The sequence below is a fragment of the Aphis gossypii genome, chromosome 1, assembly GCF_020184175.1.
Source record: "Aphis gossypii isolate Hap1 chromosome 1, ASM2018417v2, whole genome shotgun sequence".
NCBI lineage: Eukaryota > Metazoa > Arthropoda > Insecta > Hemiptera > Aphididae > Aphis > Aphis gossypii.
The window spans coordinates 3,245,889-3,272,364 of NC_065530.1; the positions used below are offsets into that span (position 1 = coordinate 3,245,889).

General features: G+C 29.4%; 1 protein-coding gene across 1 annotated transcript in view; it reads right to left on the reverse strand.

Annotated features, from left to right (window-relative positions):
• Window positions 1-396: 396 nt before the first annotated feature.
• The window catches only part of LOC114123213 (noggin-like), a 37,531-nt gene continuing 11,451 nt past the window's right edge, over window positions 397-26,476 (reverse strand). Inside the window, exons 2-3 of the mRNA XM_027986113.2 lie at window positions 6,362-6,639; window positions 397-2,360 (exon numbers count right to left, since the gene is read on the reverse strand). Of these exons, the coding sequence (XP_027841914.2) occupies window positions 1,868-2,360; window positions 6,362-6,639 (771 nt within the window). The 3' untranslated portion in view covers window positions 397-1,867. The remainder of the gene's footprint in view (window positions 2,361-6,361; window positions 6,640-26,476) is intronic.

Here is a 26,476-nt window from a genome sequence, read left to right on the forward strand (position 1 = left end):
TTAATTATAATTAAATAACAAGCAAAAAAGTATATTATTTTAATCAGGCGTACTTATTATTGTGTTACAGAAAATTCTATTCATCGTTTGACTGATAAATAATATTATATAATATAGTTCACTAATATTTAACGTCATGTTATAACACTTAAAAATCAAAGGTATTGTACACTTATGTTTTTAAATAATTCAACATTATTTAATAAAATAATCGATTTAAATACTATTCAATGTGACCAAAATCATTTTATAGATTTTTAGATCACGTCTTTTTGTTGTAAACATTCATCAAAAAATTGTTCTTAGTAATTTTTTTAGGACATCAAATCAAGCATATTTATTCAACTGTTGATGAATTGTTAAGTATATTATTAAAATAATAAGATAAACTATGTGTTTTGTTTTTGTATTGTCATTTTATGTATAACTTTGTTATTTACATCGTGAAAAATAATTTACAAAATCATATTAAAATTATATATAAATGTATAGAATATAGATAATATATAATTTAAATTTTACTCTGGCGTAAAAAGGTCTGTATAAAATAAATAAAATATGTATAATGAATTAATTATAATTTAACTAAATATTAAATAATTATATACAACAAAAAAAAAAGAAGAAATTACACGAGTGCAAAAAAAAAAAAAGGATCAAGAAGCTTTTACAAAATACACGTATAAATATAAATATAAAACTAAAATAATTCAAAGCAAAACGAAAAAATATAATATAATGCGTTATACTCGATTTGGTAAAAAAATTATCAAATGTGCGCTAACGTTTATTGTAGGTGGACTTAAAAAAAATCTTCGAGCTTACTCAGATTTCGTATTATTTTTCCGACAATATCTACGCGCGATGGTATAAATAAGTAAAATGATATGATATGTAAACCTCAAAGAATGTCGATAATAATAATAATACGTGGGAGAGAGAGAGAGAGAGTGAAGGAGGTACAATATATATTATAATATATATATAGTATATACGGACAGCTGACGAGAGTGATATTTTATTAAAAAAAATTTGTCGAAAAATCATACCTGTCACGACGCGATAGACGCATCAATATAATATAAATTAATTCTAGATTGACGTTTAATACGTTTCCGTGAATAGGATTGTATATATGATATACAGTAGAAACCATCATAACTTATAATGACATTGAACCGTTGTGGGGTGGTGGATGAGAGTGTCGGTAAAAAGCCTTTAACGACGGTAGTCTTATCCGATCGCACATCCTTACGGCACAGTACGCATGTGCACCTACCAATAACCAACATGATATTATTATCACGAATTTGTAATTGAAACTCGGCGATCTAGCGCCAACCGATCGATCGATATGCGTATTAACGCTTTGCGGATATAGAATATTATGATTAAATTGATCGTTTAGTGCAATATTGTTGGTTTGAATTGTTGTAATAATAGTATTTTATTACCATCCAAATTATTTACACGATGCCACGGAGTGTCGAGAACACGATCATAATAATAATAATATATTTGGGATCTCCTCTTTCGAATAATAAAATATAACGATAATATATTATATGATACGTCGGGACTGACATTATGGACGATGGTGTACATAAATATGTAGTAAACTATTTTAAATACATGTAATTCTTAACAACTAGTTGGTCGTTAAAAAAAAACCGTGTTTCGTACTTTATTATATTAAGACTAGTAGTGTGCGACAAGTCGTCCGACTCGTAAAAAATAATAATAAAAATAAAGGCTTGGAGAAAAATAATAATGATATAAGGTATACCACTCGTATACAATAATATAATAATAATAATATGATATATTGTTTCGTTCCGCTCTTGCAGGCGGACGCCGCCCCGCTCCATCACTCGGAGACGTCGGTCGCGCAACCGCAACCACACTCGGTCACCACCGGGTACTCCACCTTGATCCACTGACACACCTTTATCGGGTTGACCATCGCCCCCGTCGCCTTTCCACCCGGCAAGCTGTTGTACTGCTGCAATACAGCTGAAGGACCACTAGGGCCCCGACAATGCCACCTCAATAGCGTCTTGTACTGATTTCCGGTGGCTCGGCAGTACATGCCTGCGGGTACCGAGCACGACGTCTCACCCTTGGGACAATGTCCTTCAAGCAGCCATCGGGGCCAGAACCGCTGGCCCAGGTCCTTCCACTGCCTATGCATCGGACATGCTGTTCGGCCCCAGAGGTACTGCTGAATCTTTCGGCGCAACTGACCGGATATCCGAGTCCGGAGCCGCCGACCGTCTGGCAGCGAGAAATATTTGGTGTCCAGATCTCGGATCTCGTTTGGCATTTTGCCTGTAGGAACCAATCGGCCTCGTCGATTTCTCCTGTACAACAAACGGATGACAACAATAGTGTTAGTATAGGTACCTATTATATTATTATTTCATTAGTTACTACAATAATAATAACAAGTTCACAGGCGTAACTATATTATAGGTTTTAAATTAGGAGGTAGAGCCATCAGAGTTCTGCTTGTTATTAGTGGAGTATATTTATATCTAAAATAATAAACAGCAATGTTCCTAATTATTATTTATATGAACAGCCCACTGTTCACTACTATAGCTACAGAAAACCGGGAAAAGTCCATCAATGAGTTCTCTCTATATGCATTATTGAAACTGTAAAAAAATCACTTAGCGCCGTTTTTACAATGTTCGGTTAGTGTCTGATAATGCTAACCGGAAGAATTTATCATGAGTTAACCGATAGAATTCTACCGGTTAGTCTCAACCGACACTTAACCGGACATTGTAAGGACGGCCCTTAGTTATTTAAAAAAATATTATTATAATATTACCCTATATAAATTTAGATTTTTATACATATGTAACAAATATTATATACATATTATAATGAATTTGAATAATGAGTACAGAACATACATGAGAAATTGATAAACTCATATTATCAAAAATTGATATATTATTAAATTAACATACTATACCTAATTTTAATAATTTTCATAATTTTCAGCAAGTATAATAAAATGAATGCTATTACTATTAATTTAATAGAAATCATTTGCTGACGTTTTTGAAAAAAAATTACTGGTCACGGTGTTAAAAGTCATGAAGTCAGTCACACCTCATAATATATAATGTAGGTATACTAATGTCATGATACAATTTGATTATTGCGATACTACTGTTAAGACTTATAAATTATAGTAGGTAAGTGTACGGTATTTAATAGTATTATTATATTTTGTGGTTATCCTGCAATAAAATCATATTAATTATCATTTATGTATGAACGTCTATAAATTATTGTGATTACATAATATTAACGTTATCTATGTATTTCATAAGATTCTATTACTAATAGTTTTTATAAATTAATATTTTATTTGGTACACATACAAACTAAAGTACAAACTTTTATGAACTATGATAAGTTTTTAGTATATCATTATGTTATAAGTAAACTTAACATCATGCTGTATACTTATACGAGTTGTTTAACGTTTTAAATTAGCAGCTACACAATATATAATATACGTGAATTTATACGTTTGAATAAAATAATAATTGTTTTGCTAATTTAAAGGTTGTAAGTATATACCTAGCCCGCAAAATTAACATAACGTGTTCTATATAATATATACCTACCGTTTGAATCATAAATAAATCGAGATTTTTTTTTTATTTGGTTTTGTTTACACCATTTGGTAACAATAATTGATGTATCTACGTACGCTATATTAAACTTCAAGTTTGTTTAGAAATACATGTAATTTTATTATTGTGAAACTATAATATTATTTATAACTATAAATTATGGTATACATATATTGAGGGGGGCAAGATAATATTATACGGTACTAAAAAAAAGTAAAATTTTTAATTTGAATTATGAATTGCCAATTGGTGTTTCCTGCAGTCTTTCCTATTATAACCTAAATTTTTTTTATATAATTGTGTTGTAAGCGATCTATAGTATACGAGTATAGAGTGATCTATATTTTAATCTAAGACACTCATTATTTCAGAAAATACTAAACGTTTTTGAAAATATTTCTTTTACAAAATTTTAAGTTGTTATAAAATAATATTATTAGAAAATAAAATAAATATATTTTTAAATATTTTTTTTTATCATTATTTATGTTTTTACTATTCTAAATAACAATGTACATTTCTAATTTATATTTTAAGACAGAATATTATTTGGAGTATTTTGATTTTAAAATTAAATTTTGGACAGTTTGTAATTTATATATGTATAAAGTTTGATGCTTAAGAAACATATAAATAGTAGACCGGCATTTGCTGGGTACTCCTTTTCACTCCACTATACACTCAAATAAACTTTAAACACTATAATAACTCATAACTCATAAGCCACTCGTCTAAAATTCAATTTTTATGTATCGAAATACTATAATATTTTTTCTGCTTTGGAATAAGAAATTAAAAATGCATGTTGTTATTATGAAATTTAAAAATTTAATAATGCTAATGGTAAAAGTAAAAATAAAATATCCCTTTTGATGACTTAAAATTATTTCAAAAAGTTAATATTTTCTAAAATAATGAATTTTTTAGATGATAAATGGATTTAATTATTTATATAATATACATACATATTGATTTATTACCTGTATACTCTAGTATACACGCTCACGATGCAATATCGCATACTTTGTAGTTTATATTGCATTAAAAATCTGTTTTATTTTATGTATTATAGATGAATCATCGTTAAACATACTATATAATGTTCAGCACTACTCTTTATCTGTAAAATTATAGTTGTTCGTAATTCGTCAAAAGGATTTCGGTAGTTATGCATTTGCTTCATTAGTATTTGGTTTAAGTTGGTAAGTATCTAATAAAATATATGAAGTTAGCATGTACTAATTGTACTTAAAACTTTCCTAAAACATCCTGGCAATCTTTATTAAAATTTGTTGGAAATATAGAAAAAAGATAAAAACGTTGACATTTCTGTTACTAAATATGCATAACTAAAGTTGAACTTATTAATACGCAAACAATGTTGTTGCAAATTTATAAAAATTATTGGTGATTATTATAGAATAAAAAACTAAATTGAACTTGTGTTAGAAATTAGTGCACGTTGGTTACACGGGGTAAAATGGGTAAGAAAAATATTTTTTCTGATGGTTTGGTAGTATGGTGTCTTCCATTTAATTAAAAAATAAATTCAGTTCAACAAACTTCAGTTATTTCTTTTTACTTTAGAATTACAAGATCCAATGAAGGAATAAGTAGAAAAAAATATTCGATATTTTTCACTTCAAAGAAAATTAAGAGTCATTGTATTAATCATTCAATCATGTATGCCTTTTAGGTTTCTGTTATTATCATTATTTTGATTATTTTGCAGCTATTTAAATAATGAAATTTTAAGTAGAACCAAACACATAATATATCGTTGTTGTTTGTTTTTTTTTTTTTTAGTTTTTCTATAATTACTGTAAAGTAATAACGAAGTAATAAGTAACATAATAAGTAGGTAGTGATATTTAGCATCACTCAAAATCAGAGTCAGAAAGTCAAAATATCTGTACTTACCCATCCCAAATACATATATTATGTGTTAAAATACATTATTGGATTTGCACATCTAATGAATTCACGTACCTTAGATAAAAATGATAAGTATTTCAATTTATTTTCTCGTCTTATAAATCTTTGATCTACGACACCAAAACTATCGAAAATATAATATACAAAATACATGAATCCAGCAAGTATTTCGGAAAATCGTTTACTATAACACTAGATGGTAAACACATGGATTTTTTTTGTGATTGTGAGGAAAGAGTTTAACGGTGTATAGATACAATAACAATAAGAGTATTATCTATAAATGCTTATTTTACTACCTAATGGACCTTACGAATTACGACCACCATAATACCATCAACTATACAGTTTACGAGAATAATAACTATACCTCCATACCTATTATAATCTTCTTCTTTGACACGAAAAAATCTTCCATGTCATAAAAACTGATTTTCTAGGACACACAAAAAACGTTTATGTGTCATGTTAATAATTTTTAATCGCACATAAAAAGTATTTTATAAATAATTCACAGTAAGTAATGTATAGGAGGTTTTACTTATTATTTTTTATCAATTCTACTATGAAGTAGTACTATTTTACTATGAAGTTAGGGAATAGTACACATGAGATAATATTATCAATTAATTACAGCTTATTTTTTTCTAAATCTAAAAACAACAAAACACTTCAAATTTGTAAATTTTACACATCGGAAGTCATTTCGTATCAACGACGATGATAATTGAAAGTAGAAACTCAAAATTTAATTTAATGACTATTCTCACCTGAAGGGTATGTCAGCAACGGGTATCAGGTGTTCGGGAGCAGTCACACTCATGTAGTTGGGGTCGAATTTGGCAGCCAGCTTGGCTAACAGTGCCGTGACGTTTAAGTCAGAGGGCCTGGGGTCTAGCGCCGGGTTAGGCATCTCGATGAGATCAACAACACCTGGGTCGTTGGATGGTACTGGCCGCAGGTCCAACCGGACGGCCGTGCACATGACGGTGCGGCAGATCGAGCAACACGCCAGCGCGACCATCACGGACCACCATTTGACAGTCATCTGGAAAAAATTTATAAGAAAATAAAAACCGTGAGTACGACATCGCGCAAACGAGTGTATAATCGCTATCGTTGTTATTAGGTTTTATATTATGTTTGTACATCGTGCTCTACGGCGAGAGGCGCCAAGTCTTTGAAGCGTATAGGCTATGAAAGAACGATAGATTTATCACCCATCCACTAATTAAACGATCATTTATTTGAATTATTTACGGCGTTTGTAAGTAAATACCACGACGTGCGACTCTACAGGAGACGGGCTAACGCTATACTGCAAGACTTATACACCTAACAACGTAAAATGGTTTTATAGTTTAGTACCTACTGATAAGATTAACTTCAGAACCCTGATCAACACGAAATACTATGTACATAGATAAGTAGATAACCCACTATAATCATCATCGCTACGTATATTAACATCTACTATTTTTTCTTTTAAATGCGCATTAAAGGTAATATTTAAAATGTGTAGGTGACACAACAAAATAATTTATTCTTAACATGACGTGTTTAGGTTGTCTTTTATCATTGTACCATTTGGTGTACTAAATACACCTAAATAAAAATTTATTCGAGTGAGTAAATTTTGAGCTATTTAACTTTGTATACCAATGATACTACGTTTAGAAGATATAAGAGCTATAATGGTTTAAACGATATAGTAATAGATAATATTAATTCTATTTTTATATATTTTCAATATTTTTTTTTTTACCATTTATAAGCACTATCCTTACTGCATACATTTTAATAATTCAGAAATTATTCGTTCTTATTTTGATTTAAAATAAATTAATATTAAAAGAAACTATCTTAATTAACAATTTTCAATTAAATAGATTGGTTTTCATTTGATAAAAATAAGTTTGGGAACACTCTTCAAATAATATAAAAGTAGTATTTGAAAATAAAATATACTTATAAAAAACCTAAAAATCATAATTGAAATAAGTTGATTAGATACTAAAGGAAATAATAGTAGTGAATATATGCTTTGTAAATCACCCTTTATGTTTGTACTTAATAGTAAGTGAATTTATACCCTTTTAATTATTGAATAGGTCATTACGGATAGTATTTAAAAAACAATGATAAATCATTCATAATACATTTCCAAAAAGATTCTAAGTTGAGATTCTGTTTTTTTTTTTTTTTTGTAATTGAGTGTAAGTACACATAACTATTAATATTGCTACTACCATCATAGCTGACATTGATTTATAATACTAAAAACAATTATTCGGTGTATATTTTGGATTACAAAAAATTATAAACTAGTATAAAAATCCACGTTAAAGTCATTTTACAGTAGTTTTACATTAATGCATTGTCGAATATGTCCAAAATCGAAATATGACCTCTCAAAAGTATCAAAAAATAAAAATAAAATTGGTATCGAATAAAATTTTGCATTGAAAAAATGTTACCGATTGAATTAAGTCGTGTTGATGAAATTTTTTTACATAAAAACAAGGTTAAAAACAATAGAATCAATTAAACAAACATCATTGTAAAACAAATTAGATCCCTCGCAACATGCTTTTAAAATATAATAATGACAAAATATATCGTGTAACCTATTCATTAGAGTTACAATTTTCATTTTATTTTTTATATTTAAATAATTATAAAATTTAATTAAGATATTAATTTAGTATTTTATTTTTAGAAAATACCTATGTTTAGTGCAAAATACGAAAATAAAAAAAAAAGTTATCAAATTGTATTAATTTACGTGATAAAAAATATTGAAGCAATCTATACGTCATGTAAAAACATTACAGATAACGCAAAAAGTTGAATCTTTCTATAGGCAGCGAGTGATACATATAAAATGAACGTATAATATGATATCAATATTAAATATAATAAAAAAAAAAAAGCACCGATATCGGTTTTATGATTTGTAGTCAATTTGTTCTAAAAATATCATAGATAAGATTTTCGGAACAACAACGGAAATTTATGGAAGTTTACACGAACTGTTGGTGGATAAAAATACAAATCAACATGTTAATAAACAATGAAAAAAAAAATAATATCTCTTTAATCAGAATGTATATATGTATATCTATTACCTAACTAAAAATATACTACCTATAAATGACTATAATTTGAATCGAGGTTCCAGAAGTAGCAAAAAATAAATTATTTGTCGATAGGAGTTAGCACAAATTTTGTTTAGACTACTAACGTTTAAACATACTTATATTTCAGTACCAAAGAAGATAAAACAAATTAAAGCTGCTATAGTAATTGACCACCTATTGTATGACTTAAAAATTAAAAACTCATTTTATTTATTTACAGTTTTAGTTAAAAATTGAAATTCTTCAATATTTTTATAATAATTAATAATATATCATATCATTTTATATATTGTATCTACCGGTTGCACAAATTATTTATTATTAATACCCTTATAGACAAACTATAGTCTATATATTTTATTCAAATATACGAATTTTCATTCAATTTTGTGCTTGTAAATGAAATAATGTAAATGATTTATTGTAAGTATTCCTAACATTAAATGATTATGAAAAATAATTGCTTGTATAACAATAAAAGTATTATTTTTGACATTCTTAATAGTTATATTTATTGTAACTAACGTTGCCTAATTATCATTGCAATAATTATTTATATTGAACAATTATTATATATGTCATTTATTGCATTATATTTAATTAATATAAATTATAATTACATTATAATTGAATAACTGAATTACTATACTCATGCCCTACATGGGGGTCGCTATTACATTGGTAAATAAATAAATAATTATAGTTATTAAAATTACTTGTTAAAATTTTGTAATTTATATAAATTGTCCGAGTATTATAAATATTTTATGAAATATTATATATATGTTATACATAGGTCTCGGATTAGTTAGGTTGGGGATGGGATGCTTCTTTTTTATATATAAGATAGAAATCTAATTTTTATACATAAGTTCGTTTCGTGACGTTCTGATTCCAAATAAACTGATTTATTTTTGTCCGTAAATGCTTTTTTCAGTTATTTCAAAAGTAAAATTTTTATAAATTTATTATGCTACTATAGTAATAATATTAAATTTAATTAATAAAAAACGTAAAAACCCAGAATACGGACTAAATGGTTTTATTGAATTATTATTGTTTTCGTTATCGGCTTGTTTATTAAATATATAGATTGTCGATCTACATAATATTATAGCTTGCAGTATCTATACGGTCAGTATGCCTATAACATCGATATCGAATATTTCAAAATGTATGACTTAATGTTGTAATTTGAAACCTTTTGTATGAAGTATACACCGATCACTTCAGAAAATGTAGAGAGTTCGTTTTCTATGTTAAATGTTAAATATTTTGTCGGACAATAGAGTCAGTTTCACTGCTGAAAATCTAGGTAAATACACGGTAGTTAATTCTTTTTTTAATTTAAATTAATTTTTCGAATTTTGTATTCATTTTTATAACTAGTTCTTGTTAATTTATTATTGGTCGTGCTTTTTTTTCAAAAATAAATATATTCAGAAACAATTACCTATAGTTTGAATTTCGATTTAGATATATTGACATGTTTAAGAATCTGCTTACAATCTATTGTAAAAAAAGGAAAATTGTATTTCAACAAGATACTCATTAGATTATTAAATGTTATAAAAAAGTATTGCTTAATAATTCCATCCTACATAGGTAACCTAAATCAATCTAAATTTAGTATATATTTTAGAGTATTCTTATACACCATCACGAAAATTTAAGCATTAATATTAACTTTATGTGATATGTCAAATAATTATGGATTTTATTTTGATGAAAATCATATTCGTCAACTGAATTTATTATTATACATACAAATTACATACAAATTGAATATTTACATATATTTATCAGCAGTTAAATATATAATTTAAATAATTCTTTTATTTAAAATAGTGTTTAAATTTTATTTTCAATGTACCTAAAATTTATTATATCCTGCTTGAAGTTATTTATTCACAGTATGCTACGTGCTGCTCATATTACATTTTGTTAATATTAATGCACTAGTGCTATTTGGTTATCAATTAATACATAATTTAATATGAATCTTAAATAGGATACATGAAAATTCCGAAACTCTCAATTTGCAATAGAGGAAAATTAGGGGTGAGTACGCTTGTAGTAAATTAAAATGTATAATATAATCTATACACTCTGATGTCGATTGAATTAAATACCACATCACAACACCACTTGGGTTCGCAAAACCCAATAATTTTACGTACCTAGTTTTGCGGACACGTTTCGTACATTATATTTATGTAGCACCTTATATAATATTTAAACGCATGCACACACACACATACACACACATACACACACACATATATATATATATATATATACTATGTATAATATTCTTAGGTACCTGGTATATATTTTAATCTATACATATATAGTAGGTATTCATCTGAAACGGACGAACGAACGGGCGGGCGCCCGCTCGTACTGGGTCATATAATATTATGTGGAGTTTTGCCGCTGTCGAGCTAGTCTTTTTTTATTATTATTATTATTCTCTAAATCGCCGGTAATTTATTTCGAGTCACGTCGAAAAATAAAATTAAAACGGAAAAAAAATAGTAGAAAAAACCCGAAGAAGAAGAAGAAGAAACCGGCCGACTGGATTCTTTGCCGGCACATTAACACCTCGGCTCGACGATCCGTTAACGATAATTCGTTCCGTCGGCCCGAGTCCCCGCGCCGCCGGAGCCCGCGTGACCCGTCCGGTTTGTATTTTTATTTTTTATTTTTTCCGTTTCGGATTCAACGCGTCAATCAACCGAAATCGTGTCCGAAAATCTCGGAGCCGACAAAAGGACTGCACGGCGTCCGTACATAACACACTGTTTGGCCTCGGCCCCACATCGACGACGACGCCGACGACGACTACGACGACGACCACCATCACGCAGCCTCCACCACCGCAATCTCCGTCCGTCGGAGCCGTAATAATACGATATTATATTATTATTATTACACGTACGCGACAGCGACAACCACTACCGTGGTATAGTGTTGCGCCGGTAAACCCCGTTCTAGTCGTCTTCGAAGGCGTCATTTTTCCTCCTTCTCCTCCATCGCTGCTATTGCTGCTAACCACCAACCGCGAGGTGGTTTTTTTGTTTGGGACTAAATATATCCGATGCTGTCGGAAACACGACACCCCGCCGTAAAATATTCGAAAATCAGACGTTCTGTGATTTTTGATAAAAAAAAAAAAAACGATATTATTATTGCAGTCTCCAACTTTGATCTTCATTAATTGTCCCGACGCGATAAAATCCGCGATATCGTATAGTTAATGATGCAATATTTTAAATGCGACGATAACTATTCATTTGTTAGTTTCTGAACGGAGTGAAGAATGTGTAATGGTATTACAATGATATGTGTTTATTTTTATTTTTGCGCCTAAAGATACTATCGTCAACTTCGAGGAAGATTTCTGGTAATTAATTGGTATTTGTAAATACTTTTTTCAGACAAAAATTGAAAATCCTCACTATTTTTTTAAATTATCGGGAAAATTTTTATTTTTTAATGTTGTTGATATGGTAATTGCTTTGCTTTACAGTAGGTATCGAGTGTATCATGTAATTAAGGAGACACTGTAATAGATTGGTTAGATTTTATTTCAATGACAAATAATTGTATACGACGAAAAATGATTCTAATCGAAAACTATCTTTTTGGTAATCAAGATTGTCTGGAAGGAATTATTTTTATTATAATATTAACATTTTAAAAACATTCATTGTTTTTCTTCCAATTATTTTAAAAAGTACTCCTTAAATGAAATCTTCTAAAAAGTTGAAAATAAATATTTTTTCCAATATAAAAATTGGCTCTAGATAGGTACAATAATAAAAAAACACACACCATTATAATCGATACATTATTTACTGAACTTAAAATCTAATACGGTCATTTGTATGGTAATCGTAATACTTACCTATAACTTATCATCGTTAGAAAAATTGTTTGTTAACCTCAGTTAGCAAAGAGTTAGACTATCTTCGTTCAAAATCGTTTTTCATCGTTTAAAATAATGATTTATCATTGAATTCAACTTAAACAAATCCATTACTCAATGACTAGGTACTAAATAGTATTTCTACTGTACTGCGGAGCGATTGTCTACTTGACGGTTTTTTACTACCCATATGCTATGTATTTTTTTCTATAATTTCATCGAATGTACGCGATATCGAAATCTTACATACGTGATCTGCAAGTGTCTGGCATACAAACAAAATAATTTTGATAAAATGGACGACTACAATAATATGCGTTTTCTACTCACTCACCGGTGCAGGTACACTTGGACACCTATATATGTATAAAAATATAATTATTTTTAAATAATGCAACAACTGTATAATACGCAATGCATTATTATGCATTATATTTTACTAATAATCATGACGCATTGGATATGACAGCTCACGCGTTTGGATTTTCGTACTCATGTACTATCTACGCGACACGTGTTTTAGGACCTCGAAACTTACACAGACGCATATAGCTAATAATATAATAATTAGAATATTACGTCCGATGTATTGTAATAATAACGTTATTGTTTATTCGAACGCGGCACGTTACGTTTCCTCGATCGAATCGCTGCTGTAAATCATTTTTAAAAGCGCGCCGTGCCGTATAATATTATTATAATATAATAATGTGATTCATATAATAACGTTCGGCCGACTGTACATACTTCACGCGTAACAGAGACGTTCGGTCTATTGTGAAATAATTACGGAACGAAACACGTCGTGGACGACGACAATAGAACGAGCGGGATAGACAAAAAAAAAAAGTCGAATTCAAACGGTTTATTCGCCTTTTTCCCGATCATTATACCACATATTATTATAATAATACGCACACCTATTATGTATCGCATTTTTACGGCCGAATTTTGTCTGTTCTATTCATTAGCTCCATCGATCATTATATTATTTCTATCGTGTAATTTTTCTTTACCGCAGTCGTTCAAACGATACCATCGTGATATTATCATTATTCCTCCCGGTATTCCAGCACAACGGTAGCGATTCGATGATGACGATGACGACAATAATAAATTAATATTATTTATTAGAACGCGATTGATTTGTTTTCCTTTCGGTGCACAGTGCACACCCATCCGACAACCGTCGATTGTCTCGAACGCCACCACACAATACTATATAGTAGTAAATAGTAATTATTGCACATTTACATAATATTCTTATACATTATACCTATATTGTCGTAATGTCATGGATTTTGAAACGGGTGACAATAATATAATCTTAAAACACTATATATAGGACAGTCCGAAATCGGTGGAAATATATTATAAATTACAATAATATTATATTATTTATTTTAATAGTGACCATAAAAACATCGTTTGTATATATGTATCATTACAATAAGCGCATGTTCTCGACATTCATTACCGGTCGTAAACACTTTTAGGTGTTGACTAAAGTGTTGTAAATATATATGTACATTATATAGGTATATAAACGTGCGATTTAATTTATAGAGAAATCACATAGATCTACTACGGTGACTATCACGACGTAGGTTTCTTCGTTGGTAATAAAAAATAATAATAATAAGTATACGGCATAATACGCTATTAAAATATTCACAGACGTAAATAGGACGTATTTATACGGACTTGAGCGAAATGTTTTTACGGACAGTATTCTGGCGGGCGAATATCATCATAATATAATAATAATAATAATACACTGTTTGTTGTACGCGTTTAAACGGCGATTTCGTATTATTAAATAGTTTGAAAATAATCTCAGAGTATAAATCGTACGGGTTTAAGGACTAGTTGTAAGCGAGGATCGCTGTCTGTGCATGTCAAATTCATCATGCGCATTAAAAGTGGAAAAATAATTCTAAACTCTACTAAATGATTTGGTTGTTCTAAATATAATTTCAAAATGCTTCAACGTGATATATTTTAGACAATTATTTTTGAAGTAATTATATCCATGGAAAACATAATTTTGTATAATACACTTATCGTTTCATGCGATAATCGACTTTCTCTGTTCTAAATTTTTCTTTTTGCTTCTTATTTATTAAAAAATTAAACTTGGTGTTTCTGAATAATTACATTGGTGAAACTTGTATGTATTTGAAGATTAAAAACATCTTAATTGCTAAGTTTTGCGTGTGATATAAAGTGTAATATATCATTCAAATATTAATGTTATAGAGTATAGACTATCCCTATATAAGCCTCAAAGTGCAATTTTTTCTTTACTGGCTGTGGTCCAGAGCTGTGAGTTTGTTGGCCACATCTGTGTACATACGTTTTATTGTTGTCGACATAGACATACAACTACCAAGAATCATAATAGACATTCCAAGAAAAAAATTATAGATTACTAAACGTGAAATTTGTATACTAAACGAACTCAGTGTAATCTGTCTTAGTGAACGGACGATTTTTTTTTTATGATTAAAAATCAAAAACACAATATTCAAATGGCAAAATCCCAAATGAAAATAAATAATGTTACCAAACAGACTATTAGAATCGGACACACTGGAATAACATACGGTTTTCTAATGGCAATCATCATTGCGTGAAATCTGGGAAGTAACCCTTACTATCAACCACAATATACTGGCATAATATTACAATTATTTCGTAGAAACTGGAAAACTGTACAATTTCTAGGATTGCCTTATTCTAGGAAGAAAGCCTGGAACCGGATTAAAAAAATCACTAGAATATTTTAATGTTATTAAAAAAAAAAACAACTGAATTTTATACATAGTAATATAAACTATATAATCTAAAAATAATATTAATATACCCAGTGTTTAATACTTATATTAGAATTTAAATTATAATGGCATATAGCTATATGAAGCCGAAATTCTAAATTTAATCAAAAAATGAATAATTAAACCATTTTTAAATAATACTTATAATTCTTTTAAGACCGTGCTATATACAAGGGTTAAGACATATTATGACGTACCAACACATTATATTTATATATTATGTCGGTTCAAAGTATATTTTACTATATGAAGGTTATGCGAATGTCAATGACGATTTATATAGTACCTATATGTAATATGTATATTTTTTTTTCTGTGAATTTTTAGACACAAATAACACTTTTTAATATTATGCAACATTTAGTTACATTACACGAGAACTGTAATAATAATATATAAGACACGTTTTAAACAACTCAATAAATCAACTTAGTTCTTTGTAGTAATGTGACAAATTTTGTAGTAAAGTATATAAAATGCTTTAAGTTTGTCAATCATTGTAAACGAATCTTTTATACTTGATACGCGGCCAAAACAATTTTTTTCCACTAATATGTTGAAGTAATATTTATTTATCTAATTGAATATTGTACACTGACATAAAGATTTAAGAATTAATTTAGTCAATAACTACAAACTATATATCTACATTTTTATATAATGGCAAAACTTTTAACGTGATTTTTTTTTACGTGTTTAATCGGCTTTAATATTTAGTCAACAGGATATTAATTATTATTCGTGTTAATATTCTGTAATTATTTTTTCCCGATCAGGTTTAGTTTTTGTCTATATTATAATATATATATATTATCTTTCAGAAAGCACCATTATGTAAAATTTGTTTATCATTAACCATTGTTTAAGTCTCTAAAATTGTTAACATTGTAATCAGTAATCATCATCTTTATGTATAATTATAATATGTTACTGTACAAATACGTCGTACTTATTGTTTTGAATCTCACAATTATCTGTTGGTGTTATACCGTTTTTCAGATATTAAATTAAACAAAAAAAAAAAAATAATCCCAATCCATTATAAAATGCATAAGATTCAACCCTTCACTGTTTCCTACAATTTATTATTAATTCACAAATATACCTTTATTCACTGCTTACCAACTTAATACGAGTTGTAAGTTTTTGTAATAACCATAACACTATTGCATTATATGCTCTTTTAATGTGTATATTTGTAGGACGAAATCGAAATAAATAAAAAAAAATTTTCTATGATATTATGGCATAAAGTTATTGACCTTAACTTCGTAAACGCATCATTATATTCTAACGGTGTACATTTTTTTAATAATCAGGTGTTATTATGTAGAATGCAGATGTACAACTAATAATATATAATACATATAATGTGGTAAAAAAGAATATATTTTTTACGAATGCGTGGGGATAAAAATGTCAACTTTTTAGAATCGCATATCCTCACAGCCATAAATATATTATTAAATTATTAATATTAGTATAATACATTGAATATTTACGCGACCGTCACATTATTACGCGTACCTACGTGTATAATATATTTAAATAGAAAAAAAATTGACGCTCGTTAATTCGTTCTTCGCTGTACGTATTAACGCAAGGTGAGATTATAATAAAAATGAACCAGTTTTCACTTGTCAAATATATATATATATATATTCCCTTCTTCTTTACGCGTTTACAATGACATATCATAATAATGGAACTGTAAATTTCGATTTACGTACACAATAAAATATTAGAAATATAGGTAAGCCGTAAGCGTGTATCGGATAAAATGTTGTCATCCCATCGGTAAATTATCCGCATAAAACGGTTTATTCATTTTTCTATTCGTTCGTAAAATTAATACTTTGAAACCAATTCAATTCCTGAATAATATTATTGTTCATAGATTCGTGTGATATTGCCACAAATTTAAAATGTAAAACCAATGTTCAAGTTTTATAATTTATATTACATTTGTTAATCATGGCAAAAACCTTCAATAAATTACTGTAATGTTAAATTATATGCACTAATGATGCCGAATAAGATTCCAAGTAGTGACTAGTATAAATCGCAGTTAGTATAAAGAGCCTCAGCCCTTATAAGGTAGCAAATATGATGTATATATAATATATATATTATTATACAGATTTAATGATTTTGGTCAGTGCAACAGAATATCATTATATTGTTATGTTAGACACTAACATTTTTTCCCATTTTTTATTCAACCAAAGAATAATATGTTGTAATATATAATTAATAATAATAATTAATTAATAATTTTAAATTTATAAAATTAAAGTTAATTTACCCTTTCAATCTATTCATTTGGCAAAGTTAATGAGTTATTTATATTTCTTATTATAATTTTTTTTGTGTACCTACTTTAAAATTTCATCATAAACCCTATAAATTCATGTTTCTTGTCTTACTCATGACTTGCTTTACCCGTTTTAGAAATTATATAGAATTACATGTACAGATATAACTAGAGAACTTTAAGTCCTTTGTGATTTTGTAAAGATGTTTTAAACCCTCAAGCAGCGTTATTGTATTATCCGTTGTCCACATATACTCTAACTACTATTAAATCATATTTAAAAATTGATTTGTTAAATGCTGTGTTCTACCTACAATTCACGTAATTTTAGTAGGCTAAATTTGAAATTTCATTTAAATTTTTTGAAAATGATATTGAATTTTTGTCACTATACAATATAATGTAGAATACAATAGTTAGTGGACGATTTGAAGAGAAGATCAAATTTACCACTAACCATGACCACCGTGGTCGAGATATAGACGTGAGATTGTATATCTTTGTGTGTACTTAAATTATTACCTAACGTAATTATATAGGTGTGCGAGTCGTATGCGTTACATAACATGGTTTTGGACAAAACGAGCGTGATTCAAACAAATTGATCAGAGGAATAAGACGAGGAGGAGCCAACGAGACGAATGCCGACCGGGTCCGCCTGTTGACAAATTCCACAGGTTCGTTGCACAAAGGTCCGCGGCGTGCGTGTGAACTGTGAACATAATATAATAATACGCGTATCTACCTCTATATATACATGATATACGATTTTGGACGATCGGAATGCTGAACAAAAATAACAATAATAATAATAATAACAATAATATTATAATAATATGATATTCCGCTTTAGGTTTATTGCGGCGGTGGGGTCGTACCACCCCCGACACACAAGCCGCACTGCACTGAGCGTATACCTAAATAATATATGGATAAAAAGACGACGATGTACTATGGCGTATATACATATTGTACTTAACGACAATGAAAAAGAATGCGCTCGGTCGAAACGCGTTTAGATGTATAGTAATAATAATAATATCATATATGCCGCGGTATACCCGCGGCGGCGGCCCGCTACGACCCCGAGTACCCGACCTCTTCGGCCGTCGCCGACACCTAAATAATATAATATCGCCGAGATTAACACATTCCACTGCGCGAGAGCTGCACCGGTGAGCGCATATATTATAATAATATACAATAATATCACACGCCCGTCGGACTCGTATATTACGTGTGTTATATAAATGTTATAATACGAATAGGTACAACTCTTCTATATCCTGTACTCGATGTACTGCTGGCCGCTATCGTGTAGTTATTACTGTCGGGTGTTGTTATTATTATTATTGCGATCGCCAAAGTCACTATTTACACTATCTTGTGTTGCGATTGGTTCAAATATTGATTAATATATTAGGTATTTTGGTGTTTGTGATGAACAGATCATGATCTAATAAAAATGATATAGTGTTATTAATAAGTAACCTTGAATATTTTTTAAATATTTTTGGTATTTAATAATCAGTTTACAGTCGTTGCAAAGTCGTAATTTTTATTTTTGTTTTTATCGTTGATTAAGTGGAATATGTCAGCACCCGGCGTATCGTTCATTCACTCTCTCTGACTCGCTCCCCATTTGTCAAATTTTCTTCATCCAACGTGTTGCTAGTTTTTTAATATTATAGAGTGCAATAACCTAAATGAACAAACTTGAAGTTGACAGCATTATCTGTGTTAGCACATTAGTTTTTTTATGATATTTCAATTTTCTGCGATGAACATCTAAGCGATTTCAAATCATGAAGTCGTACATAAATGCTCATAAAAAAATCAAAGATATCTTCGTGAATTGTATTCGTAACAATAGTATATCGATCAATACTATTAAAGTTTCAAATTTATATCATTTCTTTACTATACGGCACATACAGCACATATTATATCTTACGATTATTTAAGCTCTGCGACGTTATTCCGGCCGTTGTAAAATTAGTTAAACCCCAAAAATTTAGGATGAGGCAAATGTTTCTCTCAAATAACGACCCTGTTACGATTATTTATAGATAATTTGAATTAAAGTGATAGATAATATTATATCATAAGTGATAACATAATTTAACAATTTATTAATCAATATATCATATTATTTGGTGCGATCACGAAATAGTCATTTTCATGTACCACAACCTCGCGAGGGGCGTTATGTCACTGGGAAAGATTTTCCGGTCGGCGTTTCAAGATGCGGTTTATACACCACGATGCGAGCACTGGAGTGCTGTTCCGGTCGACTCGCCGATAATATATACAATAATAACAATAAAACATTATTGTTATACAGAATTACATTTTATATTGTTAATATTATTATTATTATTACAATATTATAGTCGTCGGCCGCGGACCCTACCCGAGGTTATCCGCCGCTGCGGTTTGGCTGGCCGCGAAGACCTGCGCGACGGAGACGAGCCTGGCATTGTGAGCGCGGACGAGCGGGCGGCGGCGCGTGACAAACGATTTCACGGCCGGCTCCGGTATATTGCACCTATATACAGTATATTACATTAAACCGTATAGTGGATAGGCAGTATGGGTTAGGTACCCATACCTCATACTCTGGTATAATGTGTAAGACGTGTGCGAGGAGTATACTGCAGCGTAATCGCCGTGAACGGTGGCGGTTTAATCGGAACGACGACGATTCAGCTCGATCCGCGGACAGGTATGCATTTTATACAAACCTATAATAGGTATAATATATATATATATATATATATACGGACGCAGCAGCTGTAGACCGCGATCGCCGCAGGTACAATATGTCATTTATATATATTATATTATACACGCGAGATGCGCGGCGGCGTCGGTAGGCGTTTACACACCGTGTTATAGTCGTCGCGGTGGTCGTACATAATGTATAGGTACCTCCTATATATACATTTTAATATTATAATATACATTATATTCTCTCGCCTCGCACATCCGGTCACTGCAGCCTATACAAGTATAATGATAATGAAAATTATATGTAGGTACTCACGCACACACATTATATTAAATTATCGTGGCCGCCGCCGGTGGCCGTCGTAAGTGAGTCGTGTGTGTATTATGTATATATATATTATGCGTTACGGAGTGCTGCAGATATTAATGTAATTTATATAGCGTAGTAGTAGGTATTGCGCGGGGGCGGTGACGATGCGCGCCGCCGCCACCGCCGCGGGACGGTTTCCGGAAACGGTATCTTATTATACGAATATATAACTGAAGCTGTTGCGCTCCTATCTCAGTGATCCGACTGTTGGCGGGACAAGTTCTGCTGCAGTTTTGCTGCAACGCGCCGGATCGCAAGAAAATCTGCGGATTACTATATTGTATTGTTTTTTAAGTTTTCATTTCATTATTTAACGTTTGTGATACTACCACAATAATAATAATGCGTAAAAAAACTTCATCGGATGAATTTTTCAAAGTAGGTACTTATTTGTTACAGATTTTGTAAACGTATGTTCTCTTCTTTTTTTTTAAACTTAATTCTGTTTTCATATATATTCTCTACGATTCCGACTTGTCTATTTACCGTAACACCTGAAATCTTTATAGAAGACCGAAAAATTATTCTATTTTATAAATTTGTGTTATATTACACATTTGAAACACCAATAACTGAAATATTTACGTTGCTGCACAATTTTTTTTTTTTCACTTGACTTGTTTATTTTGTCATGAACGATTTTAGCTTTATTGTGTAGTTTATTCTTGAAGTAATCATTGTTTTTGCAGCCGTAATCCAATTTTTTCCAGCCTACATTATGACCTTCTAGTTTGAAATGTATACATTTTTTTAAAAATTTTATGTAAAAATACCTATATATTTAATATATATAACGTTAGTATTTGAAACTAGCTTACGTATATTTTTATTCCTGAAATCCTATACAACACTAAAATTCAATAATAAAGTTCACAATCGTACACTTTTAGTAAAGATTAATATAGTTATGTAGTTATATTTTTTAGTTAAAAGTTTATTTTAAATAATCTTTAGACATAAATGGGTTAGAACTTCAAAACTGGTTGCATGGATTTTGGTGGGAGAATGGATTAACGGTGGAAATAACATATAGGTACATTATTGTATTGGCCACTTACATAGATTCCTTTGAATTACAAATTTCCGATAGAAACTCAGCTTAGGTACAGCAAATAATACACAATTAAATCAATAATCTATATTCTTGATAATCTAATTCCAAATCCGATGGTTAAATAGTTTTTTTTATCTTTTTATTAGACATTTTTATTGAGACGGTGGGAAGGTATGGGATCATATTCCACTTAAATGATATTTAAGTTGAATAAACGATTTATAATATACCTGATCATTGTACTCACTAACTGTAGTGCATGGACAGATCACCGATGTATGATGTATTATTTTATTAATATTAATTTAAATATTTACTAATTTTGTATCTATTATCAAACGTTTTAATTTAATATCAAAACAGTATTTTAATGTATTATAATATTATGACGCCACATTATATCGTATTAATGACGTAATAATAACAGTGGCGACAAGCACGTCGCATAGTTCGTATAAATCAAATAATATTACAGTATAATACATGTAGTTTAATAGCAATGCATTACATTATTCATGATAGCGTGCACGTAAACGATTCACACTACTTCGCAGCATTATAAAATAACGTACAGTAATTCATCATTAAACGGACGCATACGCGTCATTGTAATTATTTAAACGCCACCGCCGAGCCTAACCAAAACACACGACGAGGCCAGAGCATGCGATGGACTTTTCCGCACCACGATTTGATATATTATCGCGATACGGTTTTGCAGCGGGCAGAGATCCAAAAAAAAAACATTTTTAATTTTCCACTCCGTGACCACACGCGCGCAACACAACATTACACACATGTATATATATCATATCATATCATATTTTAATGTGTAGAACACAGATATATACAGGGCATCAATCGTACTCACCCCTATATTTTATTTCACTCATAAATAATATTACAATTCTGAATTTTTGAATTTTTAAAATGTAGACGGGAGCCGTTTGGATTCGATGCTTTCAAACGTATTATCATGTGGATCTCCGACCTATTATAATCCTTATTATTATAAGAAAGTTAAATAACTTAAAAACTATTTTTTCAAATTTTCATCAATTAGAAATTTCAAAATTTTACGCACCTAATTGGTGAGTCTTGTTCAAGTTTGTCAGAAAATCTCCAATCCGGTAATGTAAAATATATTGATTTTCACTAAACATACATTACAATACTAACGATACAGTCTCAATTTTGACCTGACGTTCATTAATACGTCAATAATACCATAATTGTTTCCATAAAATGTCTGTTCCCTATGTTTTTAAATATTGATGGCATTGTACTTAAATTATTATACAGATTAGATATTATAATAATATGACGTATTAAATAGATACTAGATAGGTACTATTATTATTATGAAACTAAACAATATTAATTTTGCTTGTATTATCATCTTCCTAAATAACCTTGTAAAAATCGCCTATCTAGATTCATAATAACAACAAAAATTAAAAAAAAAAATTAATTGTCATAAATCATAATATTATAAAAATGTTGAAGTTACCTACCCACAAAGACTTAATACAATATTAAACGTATGCAGATAATCAAATTTAAACATAATCTATTTTGTCTATGGATATAATATTATTAGTTTAAGTTTTCAGCAGTTAAAATCAGGTATACTCCGATTCGCAATACAGTGTGTATTACGGCAAAAGTACAGTTTATAGTGAAAGAGGAAAAAACCGATTTCGTATGACATTACTTAATACGTGCGGTAAACAGTCGACTGTAATGATATTGTAATCGGTTTACATATTAGTATAATAATATATTATGCTATATTATTTTCATTTTATGGCTTGACGTATTACTATTGAGAATTACGACTTAACTTTAGTCACAGAGCAAATACAATATAATAATTATTATCGTATAATGCGCTGAAGCAGCACCCACAGAGTAAGGAAACTGCGTTACTCTGCCGTCGCAGTACTCATTACGCCGCGAAGATATGTAATATATTGTAAAATAAAAAATAAATACACAAAACAGAATAATTAATTTTGAACGACTTATAATTTTTTCTAAATATATAATAGAGCGGATTGGTGTGACACAGAAGTGGGTGGTGGGTACCCAACAAAAATGTATTACTTATCTGCAACTCTAACTTAATATACAACGATTGATTACTCGTTAGAAAACTAAATTTATACGTAAAAGTACACTGAAAAAAATTTTACTTGGAAATATGAAATTAAAAATTGTTTTGCCCGTTATTCAAAAATCTTAAAAATGATAACGAAAGAAATAACAAAAATATGACTTAAAAAAATGTTGTTTGCGAATATCGTGACAACTTATAATCACGTAAAAGAAAGTATTTCCAAAAACTTCAATATTTTTTGAGATAATGAGTGTTTACGGTAAAAAGAATCACCCAGTATTATATATTATATAAATATTTTTTATTCGACTGTTGTAGTTGTAGTCACCTGTAGTGTCCGTGATATCGTAACTGTGGCATGCGACTATATTGCACGTATAGGCGTCAACAATCGTCGAGCAATGACAAATAACTTCGCGAAATCAATCGTTCGCATAGAGATTTCCTGCGTATGCAAATCATTTATACCTAATATTGTAAAAATTTTATCTGGATAACATGTAGTATTATATAATGATTATTATTATTTTCAATTTTATATAGATTAATTAACTATTATCGCATGCGCACACCGCGATAATATTACAATATGTAATAAAAATAATAAATAATAAAAAAATAAACTGACAAACATACAAATAGTAATTTATCTACTTATATTTTATTGTATATTAATATACATATATTGTTTCCGAATAAACAATATGTACCTACCTCATATACTACACTGAGTAATAATCAGAGTAATTTATTTTTTCCCTTATATTTTTCTGGAAACTATTATCGTATATATATTTTAAATTAACAAAACATGTTGTTTTTTTGGTTTATTTGTATGTTTCGTTACCAATATAATAAAATATGAAATAGCCTAAAATATTATCATTTTAACCTATAGGTTAAAACACTTAATATGCTGAGTTATACCTCTGCATAAATACAAATCAAAAACCTATTTGACACTTTAAACTTATAATTTTTTAAGGAAAATATAAGATAATTACCATGATATTTCTTAATAAATAGTCGTATTCCCCTTCATATTTTCTAAACCACAAGACACTTCTTACACTGACAATAAAAATAAATCAATGTATAAATATTCGATAATATACATTGGGAAGTTATAGTAAGACACTTGAAAATTCAAATAAAATCATTATTAAAGGATGAAACGGAGTTGAGCATACTTGGCTAATAATGAATCACCTCTATTTAATATCGAAGATGCGAGGGAGACAATCTTGGAAATAGTGCCACTGACAACAAACTGCGTATATGCCATATAAAACCGTAGTGGAGAGGAAAACAAATGATGATAATAATGATATCGTCATCCCACCCTTTTTTTATATTTGAATTTACATTCCAGTTCATATGGGCGTACTATACCGACGAATATGGGTTGTTTCGTAGGATGGACTCCGCCGCAATATATGCTCCAATATTATGCGTATTATAGGTATTATTATTATTATTACCATTGAACGGGAGAGATAGCGGAAATCAACAACGCGCCAAGTGTATACACAATATATTATAATATTGTGTATGTAAATAGGTATTTAGTAAATAATATTTTCTGGTTTATAAAACGTATCGAAAGCCTATGGACTTCATATTATTACATTACATACTTTTAGTAAGTAGGTTTTTTTCCTTTCGCTGTCCCGGCAATAGACGTCCCGTTAATATATTTCACACACGATAGTGTGTGTGTGTGTATAAAAAGTACAGCAAATAGGTACCTAAATATAATAACTATAATAGCAACAATGTCCTTACATTTTACTACTTGCAGTTAGTTTATGTTTAGCTATTCTTACCCTGCTAGTCCCTTGCAACGGCTGCACATATTATACTGGCACAGACCTTTACATAGTACATTCATAGTAAAAATTCACTGAGAAAACGATGCTTCAATTATTTAGTTTTGTTAATAATATACATTACACGTGCTAGGTATAATGCAATAATATGTAGTATAGTAGTTATTGTATAATGTTACCTGTCTATTGTCTACATAATATAACAATAATGACTTTGAAATCATAAAAAATATTGCAAACATATCATACAAATTAAAAATGTGAATAGGTAGTTCATTTTTTAAATCATTTTAATCACGTACAATAGTTTTGAAGCTATTATTTTTATTCCTAACATAAAAATGAATGAATTAAAACGATAAATTTTCACGTAATCGTCTGTATTAATAACTAAAATAGTACCTATAGATATATATAGATGTTTACCAAACATTTAAATGGATGCTTATAAGTTATAAGTATATTTGAATATTAGGATCACCAGTTAAGATATAACACATAATGTAATAATATAATTATTGCTTTCTTTAATTTAAAAAAACGTAATAAGATAAAAAAGTA